Source organism: Otolemur garnettii, unplaced genomic scaffold (assembly GCF_000181295.1).
Source record: "Otolemur garnettii isolate 467f Iridium unplaced genomic scaffold, OtoGar3 scaffold00004, whole genome shotgun sequence".
NCBI lineage: Eukaryota > Metazoa > Chordata > Mammalia > Primates > Galagidae > Otolemur > Otolemur garnettii.
The window spans coordinates 16,064,258-16,084,083 of NW_003852399.1; the positions used below are offsets into that span (position 1 = coordinate 16,064,258).

Genomic DNA, 19,826 nt, shown 5'->3' on the forward strand with positions numbered 1-19,826 from the left:
TTTCTTTCTTTCTTTCTTTCTTTCTTTCTTTCTTTCTTTCTTTCTTTCTTTCTTTCTTTCTTTCTTTCTGTCTTTCTTTCTTGGGAAACAAAGTCTCTCTCTGTTTCTCTGTTGCTGTAGGTAGACTGCTATGGCATCATAGCTCATGGCAATCTCATACTCTTGGGTTTGAGCAATCCTCTTGCTTGAGTCTCCCCAGTAGTTAGGACTACAGGCATGAGACACTCCAACTGGCTAGTTTTTCTGTTTTTAACAGAGATTGGGTCTTGCTCTTGTTAGGCTGGTCTGGAATTCTTAAGCTCAAGCAATCCGCCCCCCTCAGCCTTCCAGAGTGTGAGCATTACTGGTGTGAGCTACCGCTCCTGGCATGGAACTCATGTTTTTAACCATTATACTATACTATCTCCCAACTCAAGCCTTAGATATTTTATATTTATAGTTCCATGGGTTTAATATTTTAAAACTGTCCATGTAAATGTAGAAAATGTTTTTTTTTTTTTAATGTTAAAGAAATTCCTCACAAAGAAACTTTCTTCCTTTTATGCTTGAGAATCTGAATGCTTTTTTATTGCCCAAATTTACTGTCAGAAAATGACTGGGTTCTAGTCTTTTAAGTTGTTCATAAAGTCTCTAAACTCTATTTCTTAAATATATGTTTCACTACAGATTCTTTTAGCTGTATTCATTTGTAGTTCCCAACTTTCATTCTGTAAAAAGAAATTGAGTATTTTTAACAACCATCCATTATAGAGACAAACTGTAGCTTTTTGATGGATTACACTATTTTCTTATCAAAAGCTGACCTAGCAAATATCCATGTTGCCCAGCTATTAGACTGTACCTCTAGGCTCAGATGTTCTCTTGTTACTTCCTCTGAACATGTAGTTTCCTAGAAAACCCACTGAAGAAATATCCATTATCCAAAGGCAGACTTTTAAATATATTTGGATTCTCTTAGCCTTCCATATTTGTTGCTTAAAATAATCCAATAATCTGCACTGAACATCACTGTTTCAAATTTTATATTCAAATTAAAGATAAGCATTAGCTAATTTGTGATGCCTTTACTTGTGTACTAGCCTTATACATATATGCTAATTTAACCCATTTAAACTCTTTAATTTAGTTACCACTGTGTTGTTGGCAATGTTAACCGTGAAAAATAATAAGATGACCAATTAACTCTAACTATATTCTTTCTATATAATTTATTTACCGCAAGTCCAAGTAGAAAATAACGAAATTACAAGGAAGCAACATAGCTGCTTTCTGTGGGCTCCATGTCCTATAAACTAGTTAACAGATGAATCTGGCATTTCCCTTATTCTTTAAATCTTAAAATTAACCAGGAAATAAAGGCAGTACTGATAAATTTACATTACATAGGGTAAAGTATTCTAACTAAAATACTGAAGAAAGTTTTTAATTAAATTCTATGTAGTTTTCAAGTACATTATATGTAAATTGACTATTGAATATAATTTCTTCACATAGAGCAACAGGTATCATTAGGTATTAGTTTAATATATTTAAAAACAATGTGGCCTAAAATATTTGTGTCTTTAAGGTAGAAGGAGATTTCTGAAACAAGACATATAGGCAAAAAATTTGTCAACAGAAACATCCCTGCCCATCTGTGCACTTCATTGAAAAGTAAGAACTAAAATCCTGGCAACTAAATTTTCCAAACTCTCTTGCAAACTCAGATCTCTGGTTAGATTCTGCCAATGAAACACAGTCCTAGGAGAGATGAAAGGTATCTCAGCTGGGCAACATGGATATTTACTAGGTCAGCTTTTGATAAAAAAGGTATCTCACCCATTATTTTCCACCGGAAACCTCAGGCAGGGAATATGGTAGCAGCAGGTGGTTGTATGTGGCAGTAATTTCCTGGATTTCCAAAATCATCTATTCCTCTAATTTCTTATATTGAATCATAGCTACTCATAAAATATATGTGGCTTCTGTTTTCCTGAGCAAGTCCTGGTCATTTATCATTGAACAAACAGAAAAGAAACTCTCTATAGCAAAACAGATTATACACAAAGATGGAACATTTTAGAAGGAGATATTTATATGACAGTAAACTGTACACTTTCTAGAAATTAATCCTATAGATCAATAAGAAAAATGAATAGTCTGAAAAATTATGTGCAGCTACAGTAGAGGAAACCAGAGCAGTTAACATGTATAAGAAAACCAGCTTAACCTAGTAGAACCAAGAATGAAAAGAAACAACCAAAACAATTTCCTTTATTAGTATAAAATAAATGACAATTTGCAAAAACTGAAGCTCTTATAAACTCTGGGAATGCAAATTGATAAAGTCACTTAGGAGAGTAATTTGGCAATATCTTGTAAAATTTCATTTCTGGATATATTGGAAATATTCCAGCTATACATTTTGGCCAAATATCAAATGTCTGATGGTTTTAAGAAATTAACATTCAGTCATAGCTAAATGCAAAAACCCCAGAATGAAGTACAAATTTATGATGTATAATATATAAAGTACACATTTAATATCACTTTTTATTCTCATTAGATTAAAATTTAGGAAAGTCTATCAATAACATATAACTTTTTAATTTTATTTCAGAATATTTTGGGGGTATAAATGTTTTGGTTACATGAATTGCTTCTATACAGTTTGAGTCAAAGTTATGAGTATGCCCATCCCTCAGATAGCATGCATACTGTATACATAGGACTCAAACCATTGGTACAGCAGTAATTTGCACAGGCTTTTTTTGTTTGAAGTCTTAACTTCCAGGCTGGGATCAGTGGCTCCCATCTATAATCCTAGCGTGTGAGAGGCTCTGGAGGGTAGATTGCTTAAACTAAGGAGTTCCAGAGCAGCCTGAGCAAGAGTAAGATCATCCTGTCTCTACTAAAAGTTGAAAAACTAGCCAGGCATGGTGGCTCACACCTGTAGTTCCAGCTACTTGGGAGGCTGAGGCCAGAGGATTCCTTCAGCACAAGAGTTTGAAGAATAGCAGTCTACCCAGGGTGAAAGACTGAGCCTCTTTCTCAAAAAATAAATAAAATAAAATAAAAGTCTTAATTTTTGTAAACTCAAAAGTGCAAGATATTGTCTTCTTAAAGGATTCTTCTAAAGTTGTAGCTTCAAAGTTTAATGTGTGATCTAGTTTAATTAGTGATCTAATTATATATGCGTATTAATTTTTTGGTTAGTTTGATTAGTGAGAAGAAAGGCAGTGGATAATTATTCAACACATTTTATTTTTCTTTCTTCCCTGTATATTCTATTTTATGTCTAGATCAAAGAGGAGAATCAAAGCTGTTTTGTATATTAGAGTATTTCCTCCTTGTGAATTTTGAGGTGGCAACATTGATATCTACTTTATACACCTTTTCATATAAATATACATAATTCTAAACTAAGACTTTTTCTTGAAAGATTCATGGCCTCAATGGAATTTAATAAACAAATAGTAAATATAGTTTTAAAAAATTATTCTTGTTAAGATTATGAATTAAATTTCACAGCAATTCTATAGAGATTAAAATTGTTATAGAACAATCTAATCTTCATTTGTCTCCTTGTATTATTTCAAGTTTTACTAACTTTTATGTTCCAAAAAGCATAGTCCTCTAATGTATTTAGCTAACATTTTCCTAATGATCTTTTGAGCAATACTTTCCATTTTTTATTTAGCAATTTGAAAGACTTTACTGTGGGTATATAAAATTTACATATCTATTTTTATAAAAAGATTAAAGAGTAAAGAAAAAGGCAATAACTAGAGGAAAAAATTATAATGAAAGAAGTCCTTGTAGGGGTTAGATAATGTAGGACTTTTCTATCATACTAAAAGTTTAAGGCTTAGACAATAAAGAATGTATAACTGTTGGAACTTTACAGGGTATTCTGTTGTGATCAAATAATGACTTTTAACTAAGATATTCTGATGACAAAGCTATGTTAGGAGATAACACACATAACTCTGGGTCTAGGATGTGTTCATCAAGTGTAGGGAAATAGTAACACAGAAGGCATACTTAGAAATAAAGTCAGACAAGATTTGGAAGTAGGATAAAGGGGATGCCAAATAAAATCAAAAACATGAGAAAATATAATGAGTTTAGTTGAAGACATTTGGACTTTGAAGTTATCCAAACATAAATACGCGTAAATAATTATTGCATTTTCAGTACAGGAAAGTGATCCTACTTAATAGTTGAAGACCTCAAATTGTGAAAAGAGAAATAGTGAATAGTACCAATTGAAGGAAAGTCTTCTTTTAACTTGTGGATTGAGACAGAGAATCTCAAAAAAGATACTGATAAAGTCAGAAAAAGAACAAGATAAGTTTTGAGTTATAGAAATTTAAAGGCTAGGAACTTGCAAGTGGGGTTAATATCACAAAATACATCAGAAACAGATAAGAAGATAAATGCTAAAAGATCTAGTTGACTTGTTGATGAGGTGAAGAGTGACACTGACTGAATGGAGCAGTTGAGAGTAGAAACATAATTACAGCAGGTTAGAGACTGATGGGAAGTGGGAAAATAGGACTTGAAGTGCCATAGTGCCATGAATGCAGGTCTACCTTGTTTTTTTTTTTTTTTTTTTTTTAGTGTCCCCAGGCATTGTGCAGAACAGCATAAGAAAGGTTTTCCATAATTACCTGTTGACAGGTGGGCAGAGTTTGACTGATTCAACATTATTCTTACCACAAATAAATGGAGCTGAAAGGGAAAGAAAAGAAATTGAACAATAGCTAAAGGGGAGCATAATTATCAGGAAGCTTATTTTTTCTATTTTTTTGTGTAGAAATTGAAAATCAGCTTCCAGTATTAGAAAAAAAAAATTGGAATACGTTGGTCATTATGAAAGTTTTGAGATACCAAGAAACATAAAATCTGCATGGACAGAAATAAATGAAGCCCTCTTAGCAACACCAATAAGCAGAACACGTTAAAATGTGTATAGGGGAATCAGAAAGGATGCTGTCAGCTGGGCAACCATTCTTCTTGGAAGCTAAAAAATGGACCGTAACACAGTCTGTCTCAGAAATTTCACAGTGACATATAGATAGCTTTAGTGGAGAGCTAAATTATCAAACAATCATAAGAGATAAGAGCATTAAGATAAAGAGTAAAGATGTGGAACCTGAGTGCCTATCAAATCATGAATGGATCAATAAAATGTGGTATGTGTATACCTTGGAATACGATTCAGCCTTAAAAAGATACTGCTCTAGTATCTTTCATAACAACCCGGATGGAATTGGAGACCATTCTCCTTAAGTTAAATATCACAAGAACTGAAAAAGAAACACAAGATGTTCTCAGTGCCAAATTGGAACTGGTTGATCAGTCCTCTCGTGCTTACATGGAAACAAAACTTAGTAAAATTCAAGGCGGGGGGAGAACAGATGGGTAAATTCCCACCCAATGGGTACATAGCATTGGACACTTAACACTTTCTTGGTGAGGGGCACAAATATAACTTTGATATAAAATACAAAAAAGCAAAAATAAATACAGAAGAATAAAGGTTCGGCAGTCTTATCCCCTGATACTGAAAGGAGAGGAATTAAGGTTGTGATACAGATAAGAGGGAAACCATCCATTATATATAGTTAGAGTACCATGCAAATTTTACACCTCTCAATATATAAGGTCTGATAATTAAAAAGTAGGGAGTCAGCCAAAGAAGAAAAATTGTGAGAAATAATTATAGATAACAGGCAAAAAAAAAAATCAATATGCAGCACTGCAATTTCAATCTAAGTTTAGAAACGTCAATTCAGAATGTTGCCCATTTACCAAACTGAGTAATTTCAAGAACTGGATATACTGGAAAGGATTAATTGCAGATGATTCCAGGATTAAGTATTCAGAGTAAAAGAGTGATGAAAACAAGTGTGTAATCTGCTGTGATGCTCCAGTAGGAGCCTAAACCAGGTGAAAAAGGACATGGGCCTTGTTAGAGGGAACAAAATCAATAAATTAGAGATTTTGAAGATGTTGAAGAGCAAGTGTTACTAAAAACTGAGGTTGTGAATGGGAAAGGGATATGGCAACATACCCTCCTTGACCATTAAATGCTCTAGAATTTGGCTGGGTGCTGAGTCTCATGCCTGTAATCCCAGCATATTTGGAGACTAAGGAGAGAGGATCAATGAGGACAGGAGTTCAAGGGCGACAGAATGAGAGTTCATCTCTATAAAAAATAAAAAACAAATTAGCTGGGCATGGTTGAACAGGTTTTTCATTCCAGCTACTCCAAGGCTAGGCTAGGAGGATTACTAGCCCAGGAGTTCTAGGTTATAGTGAACCATGATCACATCAGTGCACTCTGTGTTGGGCTACCACACGGTGAGATCCTGTTTCTCCACCAAAGAACAACAACAACAACAACACCTCTAGAATTTAACTGAATAAATAAATAATAACACCCTTTTAATGTGTGAAAACTCTTTTATTTTAAGTTACATATTTACATTTAAAAATAAATTTACATACTTACCTTTAAAAATTAAGATGATAATTTACATTTAAAAAGTAAATTTTCAGGTTTCATTTCTATTTCTAAACTATGTGCCTTTATTGTGTTATTGTAGTGTATGGCTGACAAGCTATGATATCACCTCATGAGGACATAGAGTTGTGTATAAACAAATGGAGAGCAGTTATGTTGAGGTCAGAATTTAACAATTTATCTTTTAGTAAGCCAAAACACAAATTACATAATAGATTATCATATTTGGACTGACTTTTGAGGACAAAATGAACTTTGGATCTTTATAAGAAATACTTGGGTATTTGCAAAAGGAGACAGAACTACAGCGATTTGGTAGCAGTGAAAAATTAGAAATCACATAAAGGCCCCTTAGCTGGGGAATCAATATAACAGTTTTGGGCTATGCCATCATTAGGATATCAAAGAGTAGTTAAAATGAACCAACTGTGTGTATGTGCATAGAAGCATAAATGTAGAGGTAAAAATTCAAGACTGGGAAAAATTAAAGCCTCAGAAGAATTTTAAGTGATTTGATCATTTATAAAATGTATAAATACTTGCAAAACACACTTGATATTATTACACAGCTATATAGATATGTAATACACATATACGTGTGAGAATGATATACTGTCAGAATATTTGCTAGCTCTAAATAGGAAAAAACCAGAAAGAGATGGAAAGGATACAAAAGAAATTTTAACTTGCTTTGCAATATTTATTTCTTAATAATATTAATGTGAATATGAATTAATGAATGTGAATATTAATCTAAATCTCGATCTGAATATTAATATTAATCTCAAGCAAGTATGATACAAAACTGGGATCTGATAGAACTAGAAAGTGAACTTGTTATCTTTTGTATTCTCATGTAGATTTTAAATATTAGCTTAAAAATAAATTAGAAACTCTTAGATAAATACACTATTATACACGGTAATGGGAAAGGAATTAGATCCAGTTAAAGGTATTCAGGAAGTCAAAAGGATTTACGTAATAGGATTTTCAGTTCATTGTGTGATCTTGAAATTTTTATTTCATTTTAGAATATCAAATTTCAGGAAAAAATAAGAAAAGATTAAAAAAGGAAATATAGTATTGAATGTCACAGGAAAGGATGAAGATTTGTAGTATATTTGATTTTTTATTCACATCTTTATTCAATTATTAGTTTCAAGTATTTGAGCTTTCTAATAAAAAGGTTGGCAGCTGAACATTTCCATAAAGATAAGATATTTCTGAATATTTATGAATAAGCAACAATAATTCTATCAAGTTGGACTAAATTACGTTGTGCTTTGTAGTTTATACACTATTTTCCATGTACATTTCTAAATCAAAGTATTATAAATTAATAACGTAATAAATTAATCTCTCCACATTGCCTTATTACCGCAATTCCAAACACATCTGCAGAACATCCAAATTAAGAAAGTTTGAAGTTAGGGTGGTGCCTGTGGCTCAAAAGGGTGGGCGCCGGTCCCATATGCTGGAGGTGGCAGGTTCAAACCCAGCACCAGTCAAAAACTGCAAAAAAAAAAAAAAAAAAAAAGAAGAAGAAGAAAGTATGAAGTTGGTAGTACACCTTGAAATCATAGCTTGATTTCCACTTTCATTTTGAGAAGTGATGTATGGTAAAACTCAAAATTTGTTGCATCTTGAATGATAAATTAAATATTTTGTCTGGTAGGAGGAACCAACTAATAATCTTTGAGCAGGTACACTTCAAATGCAGTGTTCAGTGTACAGATTCATGAGAAGTAATATGTCCTGAAGTTTTGAAGTTACTATTTCTACATTTCCTCTGTTTGAAAGACTGATTTACTCGGCCATGTATTATTATTATTTTTTCAAAGTGTTATGAGGCATAGGTATTTTTGGTTACCTGGATTGCTTTACTCATGCTGACTCCTGGTTCTTGTGTCTGTCACCCAGACAGTGCTCATCCTTCTGGAAGGTAGATTTCTACTGAGCCTCAGCTCCCCCTTCCTCCCTGCTTGAATTCCGTTGAGTTTTCCTTCCTTCTACACACATGTGTGCTCGGCAGTGAGTTTCAATTTAATGGGAAGCCTACGTAGTTTGTTTTTTCATTCTTTGATAGCTTAGGATAATAATCTCCAGTTCCATCCTAATTGTTGCAATAGGCTTAGCACTCAGCCAGAAAGAGGGACGACTGAATGATCGTGTATTCTTTATATTTCATTATAGAAGTCAAGGTTTGAATGATCAACTGCCAACCTCTTGCATGGCTTTGTCTCCAGAGATGTTTGTATTTGCCTTAATACGTGTTCACCCAACTGATTGCCATACACTGATCCATAAAGGAAAGTCTTGAAGCTTTCCTTTTTTAAATTGTTCTTCAAGTTTCAGTTTTTATCAGTATTACTATAGCTTATTTTTCAGTTCTGTCTTGGAGATAAATGGCTTCTAAGAATCTATATTAATTCATAAGCATTATTGAACATTTGCTATGTGCCAGGGATTTGTGGGGATAGGCCCAGTGGGAAAGAAATATGAAGTAATTTCATTCTATAAGAAAACAAGGGAGACAAGTGTGCAAAATAATTCTGTGGCTTAACAGAGAAGGGAATGAATAAGACTCCCTGGAATTGATAAGGAAGGATTTTGTATGTTTTCTGAGAGCTAGCATTGCTCTCAACCACAGAAATTATAGGATAAACTTAATACTTGGAACTATATAAGCCGTTGTAATTTTGTATATGTTGTGACATTCTACGAAATGTATGGTGTAAATTAGTGATTTGAATCCAGGGGGCTAGTATATGTCTTTGGATTTTAGTTCAAATCTAGATTAATTTGATCAAGGATTTTTGTGTATAAATACATGCAAGTCTATTTTTTATTGCCATATAATTTAAAATACAAGGAAAAGTTTTTTCTCTAACATGTTTGCCTTAAAGTCACTGATTTCACTCATTCATGGGGCTCTCTAGAATATCCTTTATAGTTTTTTTTTATTTTCAGAAACTGTAACCCATATAATTTTGTATCTAATCTGGTATGTTTATTACATCACTTAGCCTACATTTTAATATTATATAAAACATTAAACACAAAAGAACTACATAGCTGGGGAGTTTAGACCTTGCGTTTGTTAGCATCATGTTTGGTTTAACTTATGAAGTTTCTTTTTCTAGTTTCTTCAGCATCTTAACAGTTCACTGTAGTGTGACTGTTTTTTTTTTTTAATATTCACCTTTATTAATTTTACTCTGAATATGCAAGGAGGCATTCTGAACCTAGACAGGTTAGTCACTGTTAAGTAACGCAGTGTCAATGATGATGACGGTGATGATGATAAGGATGCCTTCTGTGTCAGTCCTCTTTTGAACCAGTTCTTACCCCTGTAAGCAACGGGATGAAAACTTGATGAAAAAAGGCTTCTACACATAGCCAGGGGGAAAAAATAGGTTTGCTCTGTTTAAGGTGACTTTCTCCTTTTTTCTCTGCTGAAAGGAGGGGGGAAAACCTGTGGTCCTTGGAGATCAGATGGAAAGGACCATGGGTTCTCACTCTAATCTTGTGCAATATATATGTATTTCTCCAAGGGCCGTATGAGCCTCCTGTGCCTCTAGCTTTTATAACCTAGAGATGTCTATAAATTTCTGCACCTCATCCTCTCTTGAAATGTAAATATAAACCTCCTCCACAGTTAGGTGAATCTCTCTGGAGTTCTCTCACTACTCATACAGTTGTAAATTAACTTCCCAAGGGTGGCTCTTAGCCCAGGGTCTCAATAAATTCATGAAGGAAGCCTCAACTCTGCAGAAATATAAAAATATTTTCTCTACACCTCAGAAAGACAACGTGTAGGAAGATTCTACCTATTTTTTTTTATTCTACCTATTTTTTCTCCTATGAGAATTTTTGAGAATGCTACTTTTTCTGAAGTAGAAAATAAAAACTCAAAGTTCATTAAGCTGATTACTATGCCATATTACCCGTCGATAAAGCATATTTTAAATATAAACCTCACTTTCCTCTAAGGTTATACAAGTAACAATCTAAAGTTATATTTACAATAATCACATTTGTTGCTTGGGTAATATGCTGTTATGATTTCACATATTTTGTCTGAATTTTATAGTTTTGATGATAGGATTTTAGTAGATATTTTCCTTTATAAATAAATAAATAAAAATAAAATTCTCTTCTCAAAAAACTTCTGATTCCAAACACTCATGCTTTTTTCTCACACCAACCATTTTTCTAATTCGCTGGTATAGGGGTAGAAAGATGTGATACCCATCCTCAGCCTTGATAGGGGTCATGGGTGACATACCTATAACAAAAAACATGTTAACAAGAGAAAAAGTAACCAATTTAATCAGAGTTTTGCATGACACAGAAACGTTTACAAATAATGACTCTAAGAGGCAGTGAAAACTGACTTTATGATTAGCTTCAATGAAGAAAGGACAGTCATGTAGAAATGTAATTACACAAACAGGTTATGATCTAATGGAAACACAGCGAGGGGAAAACCCAGCAAGGCCTGTCCAGATTCCTCTTCACCTCTCTGTGCAGCATTCCTTCCTCCAGGGTGGGGCAGGACCTCTAGAGAATGAGGGTCTCCAAAGAAGAAGGCAGAAAGTTTTGCGGCTTGCTTTGGGGGAGGAGCCTTCTAGTTCCTGTGACCCACTCTGTAGAAGAGGAATTCTGGTTTCTACAACTCACTTTCAGGGAGAAAGAGAGGAAAGAGACAGGAGAGCAGGAGAAGGTTGGAGAGACTTTGCTTCTGAAGCCTTCTATCTCCTTTAGTCCAAAGTACTGAAGAGGTCACAGTGCCACGCTCTGGGTATTATGTTCTGAGCTCTGACACGAATTTGGTGTCCAGTGACTCAATTTAATTCTGACAATGCCTGGAATTAGTGCAGGCCCCACGGGTGAAGGGCTTAGATGCATAAAATTGTCCCCACTTTCAACGCCCATCCCTAGCCCCAGTCAGTTTACTGCTGACCAACAAGCTGTAAATTGAGTATTCCTACAACACCCTCCTTGTATTAAATAATTTGCTAGATAGAATGCTCACAAAACTTGGGAAAGCATTTACCTGCTTTTACTGGATTATTATTAAGGTTGCAAATGGAAAGCCCAATGAAGAGGTACATAGGTGCACAGATGAAGTCTGGAGGGTCCCAAATGTAGACACTTCTGTTCCCGTGTAGTTGGGGTACATCATCCTTCCACACATGGGTGCACTGACCGACCTGTAAGCTCTCAGAACCCTTCAGTCTATGTATGTTAGGTCTAATCACATGGTTGATTCCTCTGGAAACCTGCCCTCATCCTCCAAGAATCACCTCATTACAGAAACCCAGGAGTGATGAAACAATCTTATTATGAGTAACACAACTGTCCTCCTAACTTGAGCACTCAGGAAATTCCAAGTTCTAAGTGCTGTGATCCAAGAACCAGCGAAAGCCTAAATATGTATTCTTATATCACAATCTCTGTCAGAATCTAATAGTAACTCTTAATCACTTAAAGTAGACAGGAAGGTTAATACTACAAGCCATGATATTGTCATACAGACCACAGAATATCATTGATAAACTTGAAAAATACAACAAATTCTAATGTTCAAGAAGAAACAAGCTCTCTATTGTTATACACTATCAAATTATTAAATTCAATATAGTAACAGTAATGCAACTAGAGAAAAGTACGTAATTCTGTTAAAATAATAAAGGAACAGGACAATTTGTATAGTTTTAAAGCCTCCCACTAAATTTTGCCTTTAATCTATTTACATTTTTCTCCCAGGTTTTGAGCTTTCACATTGTGAAGACCCAGGCATTCCACAATTTGGATACAAGATCAGCGACCAAGGCCACTTTGCCGGCAGCACTATCATTTACGGATGCAACCCAGGCTACACTCTCCATGGCAGTAGCCTTCTCAAGTGCATGACGGGGGAGAGAAGGGCATGGGACTATCCCCTGCCTTCCTGTATCGGTAGGGTACTCTTTTACATTTTCATTAAATACTTATAGGAAGACGTTATTAAAATATACTCGACATTTTTAAGAGATTCTCTCTGTCCACACACAAGTCATACTTTATATCAAGAAGTTAATGTACTCATAGCTTGAATTTACCAAAATAAAATTCATGGAAAGTGAAAGAGTTATTTTCCTGATCTCACCAGTGGGTACATTTTTGAGGGGATAATATGGTCTGTATGAAGTCATTTTGTTTCTGCTATCTTTATATAAAATTTACTTGCTATACAAATCTTAAACTTTTATTCATGCAGGTTTACTGAATTACCCAGATTTGTCTGAATTTATAAAGTTTTTTCCCACTGCGGAATCAAAGTGAATCATTAAAAAGTAACCTATTATCAATGACTTCAAAGATTTCTTTATACATATGCTATTTAAAAAAATCTAAGGAGTGGTGTCTGTGGCTCAAAGGAATAGGGGTGCCAGCCTATATGGTGGAGGTGGCGGGTTCAAACCCAGCCTCGGCCAAAAACTGCAAAAAAAGAAAAAAAATATCTAAGAAAATATGTTTGCTTTACTTATGTGTGTACAGCATAACAACCTATTTCAACATAAAAAGACATGAGTCAGGGACATAGGATGAATTGCCCAATATGAAACTAGAGAGTTACCATTTTCTCTCTTAGTTTCATAGCTGGGGTACTGTTTTATTTCCATCATCAGACAGATCTATGAATGAATAACTGGCTATGTGGGGCTATTACTATAAATAAGTTAGATAACTACAGACAAGTATTGATAGAGTGCTATTTTTTTTTCTTTTCTGCTCCAAAGATCAAGTAGATACAAGTTGGAATACTAGAACAACTAAAAAAAACATTTTAACAAAATACCAACTCTTCACTAGGAAGCAAACATACAGTGCTCTGTAGTCATTCTATCTATTTCTTGGTGGCATTCGTGGCTGCAGAAATCCATTCTGTGTCAGGTCCATATTAATTAAACTCACTTGAACCTTTTTTTAAAAACAAACACCTTTATTGAGATACAACTGATATACAAAAAGCTGGGCATAATTTTAATACTTACAATTTGTTAAGTTCAGAGCCTTGAACCTTTGAGACAAGTAGAAAATTTCTCTTGTTATTTAATATGGTCAACAAAGTAATCATCACAAATTTTGTTAGAATACAAATAGAAAAAAATGAAATTATAGTCATTATAGGCCTCCCAAGTAATTACACTGTTTTTGATGCCATGAGACCTCTGTTCACTTATTAAAATATTGATTTATGCAGAGAAAAATGTTTATATCTAAGCAAACTGCAATTATAGTTCTTTCTTTTCAAATGGCATCTGAATTTTGGATAGAATATGAGAGTAATACCTAAAATAATAATCACCCCATATTGCCAAAGGCTTGGGATTTTGGAATATGATCAGTAATCAGCTCATTGGCATTGGTTATGAGAAAAATATATCACTGATTAATTCTCTCTGATGTTGCATTCTTTGATGTGATCATGAAATATGTTCAGAAAAGCATTAAGGGCTTTAATTTAACAAAACTATAAACTTGTAAATACTGACTTGCCACAATGGCCTTAAAATTAAAATAGAAAGCAAATACATTTCAAGCATATATTTTCTATGTGGGTTGAACCAAGCCACAGACATTGTCTATTTTCTGAAAAGATTTGATACAAATGGAAGGATATTTGCTCTTGATTAGAAGAAGATTTTAATTATGTTTGCAACCAATCAATTCATTTTACTTTTATAAATATCCCAAGTCAAAAAACTTAGTGACTTGATATTTTGTATAAGATTTCATGGGAAGGGCAAATTATTATTTTTTTAATGATGGATGATCAGATTTAGCAGGTGTAAACAATTCAACACATGGTGAGTGAGACTTATGATTTCCATGATAACAGAAGATGAAATTCTATTTTAGATGGTGTTCTCCTCTGGCAAAAATTCATAGCTGTGCCACTTGGCCTATGATTTTTAATTTTGTGTGCTCATTGGCCTTTAATATTTATTATGGCTACATTTTTTTGCTTCTTTCAAATAAGAAAGCTTTTCTCAATCATTTAGGTTATTTCTAGGTAATTATGTTTCTGAAGGTAATATTGAACAAGCAAATATATAACAAAGCAAATATAACAAGCTTCTTATAATTTTTGAAGCCTATATTTCATTTTCATACTGTAAATACCAATCTTCCATAGAATAGGCACTCCAGTGTTAAAGCATGTAACACTGGCTTATTTAAGGTCAAAATGCCAAGTAATACACATAAAAAGAAATATAGGGGAAAGAGCTTTGTTTAAATTCAAGATGTAAGGCGGAGCCTATGGCTCAGTGAGTAGGGCGCCAGCCCCATATACTGAGGGTGGTGGGTTTGAACTCGGCCCTTCCAAACTGTAACAAAAAAAATAGCTGGGTATTGTGGCAGGTGCCTGTAGTCCTAGCTACTCTGGAGGCTGAGGCAAGAGAATCGCCTAAGCCTACGAGCTGGAGGTTGCTATGAGCTGTGACGCCATGGCATTCTAGTGAGGGCAACAAAGTGAGACTCTGTCCCTTAAAAAAAAAAAAATTCAAGATGTAATATAGTGCATGAAACTCCAATTAACTAAAAATGTAGTATGTGGTAATAAAGTATGAAATGTTCTCAAAATAAATGTACGTCATGATAGTGATGAATTATAAAGGATGAAAAATGAATCAATATTGTTATATAGTTGTAGGTTGTCCAACAATATTTTTGTTAAAAAGTTAATAATGATAACCACATAACATGTTAGATACTAGTTCTTACTTCTAAACTTCTAAGTTTTTATTATGAATTAGATTAAATTAGTGTTGTACAAAATAATATCCCCTTAGGCCTCTATGCTAAAGCAGGAGTCCTCAAACTATGGCCCGCGGGCTACATGCAACTTGCCTAGGACATTTATCTGGCCCGCCGGGTAGTTTTGCTTAGCAGCCAACTCATCCCAGGGCCCACAGTCCCGCCCTCCAACGGTCTGAGGGACAATGAACTGGCCCCCTGTTTAAAAAGTTTGAGGACCCCTGCCAAAGAGTCAAGGTTCTCCAGGATGTAGAAACAAGATATCTCTATCTATACTCATATCTATCTAAATAGATTTATTTATTTTAAGAAGTTGATTGATACAGATATGGGATCTGGTAAGTCCAAAATCCATAAGGCAGTCAACAGGTTAGAAACTGAGGCGGGAGTTAATGTTACAGTTTTCAGGAAGAAGTTTTTTTTTTTTTTTTCTTAGAAAACTTAGTTTTTGTTCTTAAGACCTTAACAGCTGATGGATGAGCCTGCCCACATTTTTTTAGGGTAATCTTCTTTCCTTAAAGGCAATTGATTGTAGATATTAACCAGATCTATAAAATACTCACACACTTAGATTGCTATTTGTTTAACATATAGGAACCAACATACACCATAGCTTAGCCTTGCTGACACATAAAACTAACCACACAGTGTGGTACAAAATGATGTCTAGAATCTTTGAAACAAATTTAACTATGAGTAGCCCATACATTTCAGCCATTAGAGTCTGTTATCAGGTCTCTTCCAAATGCTCAAACTTTCCATCTTTGAGCTTCTTTGATCTAATAATAACAACCAGAAACAAAAAGTTTAATTCAGTCATTGAATCTAAGTTTGAAAACTATCAGAATCAAATGGAGTCACTATGTTAAAAAGTCTTATAATAGAACCTGGAAAGATCATGAAGGGAGAGTTCTCATGTGCAGTGCCTGATAAAAGAATTATCACAAAATATTCAAATGTATAATAAACTACACATCATGTTCCTTGTTTGGGGGTTTAGAGATGAAGGGCAATATACTAATTTAAATACTTTATTTATCTCTTCTCCACTACAAAGAGTTCTTTCTAGATTGACTGTTTACTGAGGACTCCAGACACCCCAATAGTATTATGTTAAATATTATTGAAATGGAGAGGGAATCCCCAGAAAGATAAATTTCTAAATATACTATGTGGCAATCCTTACATTTTTAATTCAACTTTTATAAAAATTAGAGACCCCACTAAATCAAAACCAAAATAGATTTAAGCAAAGTAAGAAATCTAATAAAAAATACCACTTTTACTTTTGGGAGATTAAAAGGGAAAGAGTAGAATGATTTAAAGGGGAATAAAAGGACAATGAAATTTAGAAGGCCTGAGGGACTGTGGGAAAGATTAGTTTTCCTGGGAGGTGGGATAGCTAGATGATGAATTATTCAGGCTGCTATTTGCTAGCAGTGAGCAACTTGCCATCTGTTTCCCTATAAAATTATCATTATTTAACAACACATCTTAAAATTTTTGGACACCTATCTCATAGGTTTTGAGTGTTTCCTTTTATAATTCTCCAATTAGGTTTGCTTAATTATCTCTGTGATCTAACTGGAAACTCTATTTTATCATATAATCTATCCTTGCTTCAACATATGCTTCAACCTGAGAGTGTAGACACAAGCGTATACTTTCAAGAAAATAGAAAATCAGCTTTCTTCGCCTTAATGTGAAAAATATATACTGTTGGAAAATTTGTATATTGTCATGAAAAGATTGACCTTACCTTTTGACTTACATTTTGTATTACTTTTTATTAGCTGAATGTGGAGGTCGTTTTAAAGGAGAATCATCAGGAAGAATCTTATCTCCTGGTTATCCTTTTCCCTATGATAATAATCTACGTTGTATGTGGATGATTGAGGTAGACCCAGGAAACATTGTCAGGTAAATGCACTTCATTATTATTTCAAAATTACTAGGGAATCTGAATGACCTGATCAGTCCCTGTAGGAAATAAGTATCAATATTTTTCAACATTTTTAATCTTGGCAGAGGAAAATTTGGTTTTCATGCACTTATAATATGAAAAATGAATTTATTAGTAGGATTTATTGACTTAGGGGCTGCTGAAGTAGTTCATATCAGCCTTGGTAAGGAAGATTCTCATATGGGAAGGCCCAGAGATTGAAAATATTTTTTGGTTTTCATGGACATTGCTTCTTCAATTATTAATGACTCAAGATGCTGAATTTACATTTTGACAAATCTACAGAGGTGTGCAGGACACTGTCGTTAAATGAAGTCTCACTAACATTTGTAAGAAATAAGAGCAGACGGGACTGTGGAATCCCATTTTCTGTCTTCCGTGACCTTTCGCACATTTTTGAAGCATTTGATCTCTGCCCCTTGAGTTGTTGTCAGATTGCCTTCTCCTTCAGAATCCAGTAAGGTGGCTTACAATTCTTCACACTGTTGCCCCTTAGATGAGCCCAGAATGATCATCTCCTAAATCAATATCAATCTTGTCTGGAAGCTCTGTCGCGTGCTCTCGGTCCAAGTTACATTATCGCAGCTTTATCTGGGATCCTCTTGCACATACAAGCTAGTTAGTGTGTTTTTTACTAACAAACAATAACTTTAAAACTTATGAATTGCTATTTTATATAAATGAAATTTCAGACAGGCTTCTCAGGGGTGTACTCCCAGGCTTTGATGGATGCAATAGGAGCTGGTATAATACTTTTGCCAGGTAGTGTGCAGAATGTGCTACCCAGGTTATTTTTCGTTAGTTTAAATTATGCATTGCTTTCTTTAAATATTAGAGTTATTAAACTTGAAAAGGTTTAACTTTACAAGATTCTGGCATTTAAAAAAATCAAAGAACCAGGTTTCATAGTACATTGAAACCCAAATTTAAAGCTGTGATAATTCATGTAGCAAACAAAACATGGTTAAGTATGTCCGTATAACCAGGTTTCTAATTTTTACATTGGCCACGAAAGGTCCAAGATGCTAATTTCATCTAGATTAAACTAAACATAAAGAAGAATGGATTTAACATAAGACCATGGTAAGCATATGTACTATGGACTCAGTTAACTTGAGTTAAATTTATGACTCCACAACTCTTTGGGTTGTTATTTAATCTATCTAAACACCATTTCCACATTTGTAAAATTGAAATATAAACTATTCCTCCATCATTGGGTCATTATAACAAACAAAGACAATACACATAATGAATTTTTCACAGCGTCTGGTGTGCAGAAGATCCTCTATGAATGTTATTTGCTGTTGCTACAGTTACAATTCCTGAACACTGTAAAGAATGCATACTTGAAGTTCCTATAATTTGAAAGGTGATGCAATAGTGCATTTAATCATATTCTAAAGAAATAAATCACACTGCTCAATCAAAAGTCATTAACATTCTATATGCTGTATACAGAGCATTTTTTAAACTCATAGTAAAAAATGAATAGTAAAACCCAGAATTCATGTTTGTTCTGTTTTTTATTAAAAATTAAATTACTGTTGAAAGTAATCGGCAATACATGTTTGTCTCACAGCCTGCAGTTTCTTGCTTTTGATACGGAAGCATCCCATGATATACTCCGCGTTTGGGATGGTCCCCCAGAAAATGAAATGCTCTTAAAGGAAATCAGCGGCTCTCTTATTCCTGAAGGAATCCATAGCACCCTCAACATAGTCACCATCCAGTTTGACACAGATTTTTATATCAGCAAATCTGGATTTGCAATTCAGTTTTCCAGTGAGTATTTTTTAATTTCTTAAATGCTAAATTAGAAGGTTGTTTAAATAGTCATCTTAATGTTTCTGTCCACCACTTTAATTTTATTTAATAATTTTAAATATTCTTATTTCTGGTTTCCCTACTCCTCCACAGTTAAGATAAAATGTCCTTGGAAAAAAGAAATATAATTAACTTTGAATATTAATTGTAGGGGTCTTCTCTCCACTTGTCAAACCAATTACTCTTAAAATAAAGATGATGTTAAAATAGTTCAGCTAATAAAATAATTACATCACAAAAGCTTATAATCTGGACACAACATAAAACTAAGTGTTTTAAAGTGTGAAGTCTTAGTAGATAAGAAAATGAATACTTACCATTACAAAAAATGCAACCCTACATTTTTACTAATTTTATTTTTCTTCTTTAAAGGTCTTAATTATATATTCACACATATCTTTGACAAAATATTTCAGACAACTTTAAAAGTAAAGATTTCCGATAATAGTGAATACCATTCATCATTAGTAATTACCAGTGTTCTGAGCCTTTGTTTTTTCTCCTTTATTTTTTTCTTTTTATGGCCCTGCTAAGTGGCTAAATATATGTTGCTCTGTAAAAGGGATTTTAGTTTAGTGGTTGAATAAAACAAATGAAAACTTAAAAATGTTAAGTGCTATTTTTACTTTTATTGCCAATGCACATTTTTAAGGAAATTTCTGATGGATTTTCTATCTATAAAGTCTTAAAAGTTTTATGAACAGAAACCTATCA

General features: G+C 33.8%; 1 protein-coding gene across 2 annotated transcripts in view; it reads left to right on the forward strand.

Moving 5' to 3' along the window:
• Positions 1 to 19,826, forward strand: part of CSMD3 (CUB and Sushi multiple domains 3) — a 1,080,374-nt gene that overhangs the window by 784,382 nt on the left and 276,166 nt on the right. For both annotated transcript variants that reach the window (XM_003782396.2, XM_003782397.2), the window contains 3 exons: positions 12,284 to 12,475; positions 17,116 to 17,242; positions 18,868 to 19,070. In XM_003782396.2, the coding sequence (XP_003782444.1) occupies positions 12,284 to 12,475; positions 17,116 to 17,242; positions 18,868 to 19,070 (522 nt within the window). The remainder of the gene's footprint in view (positions 1 to 12,283; positions 12,476 to 17,115; positions 17,243 to 18,867; positions 19,071 to 19,826) is intronic.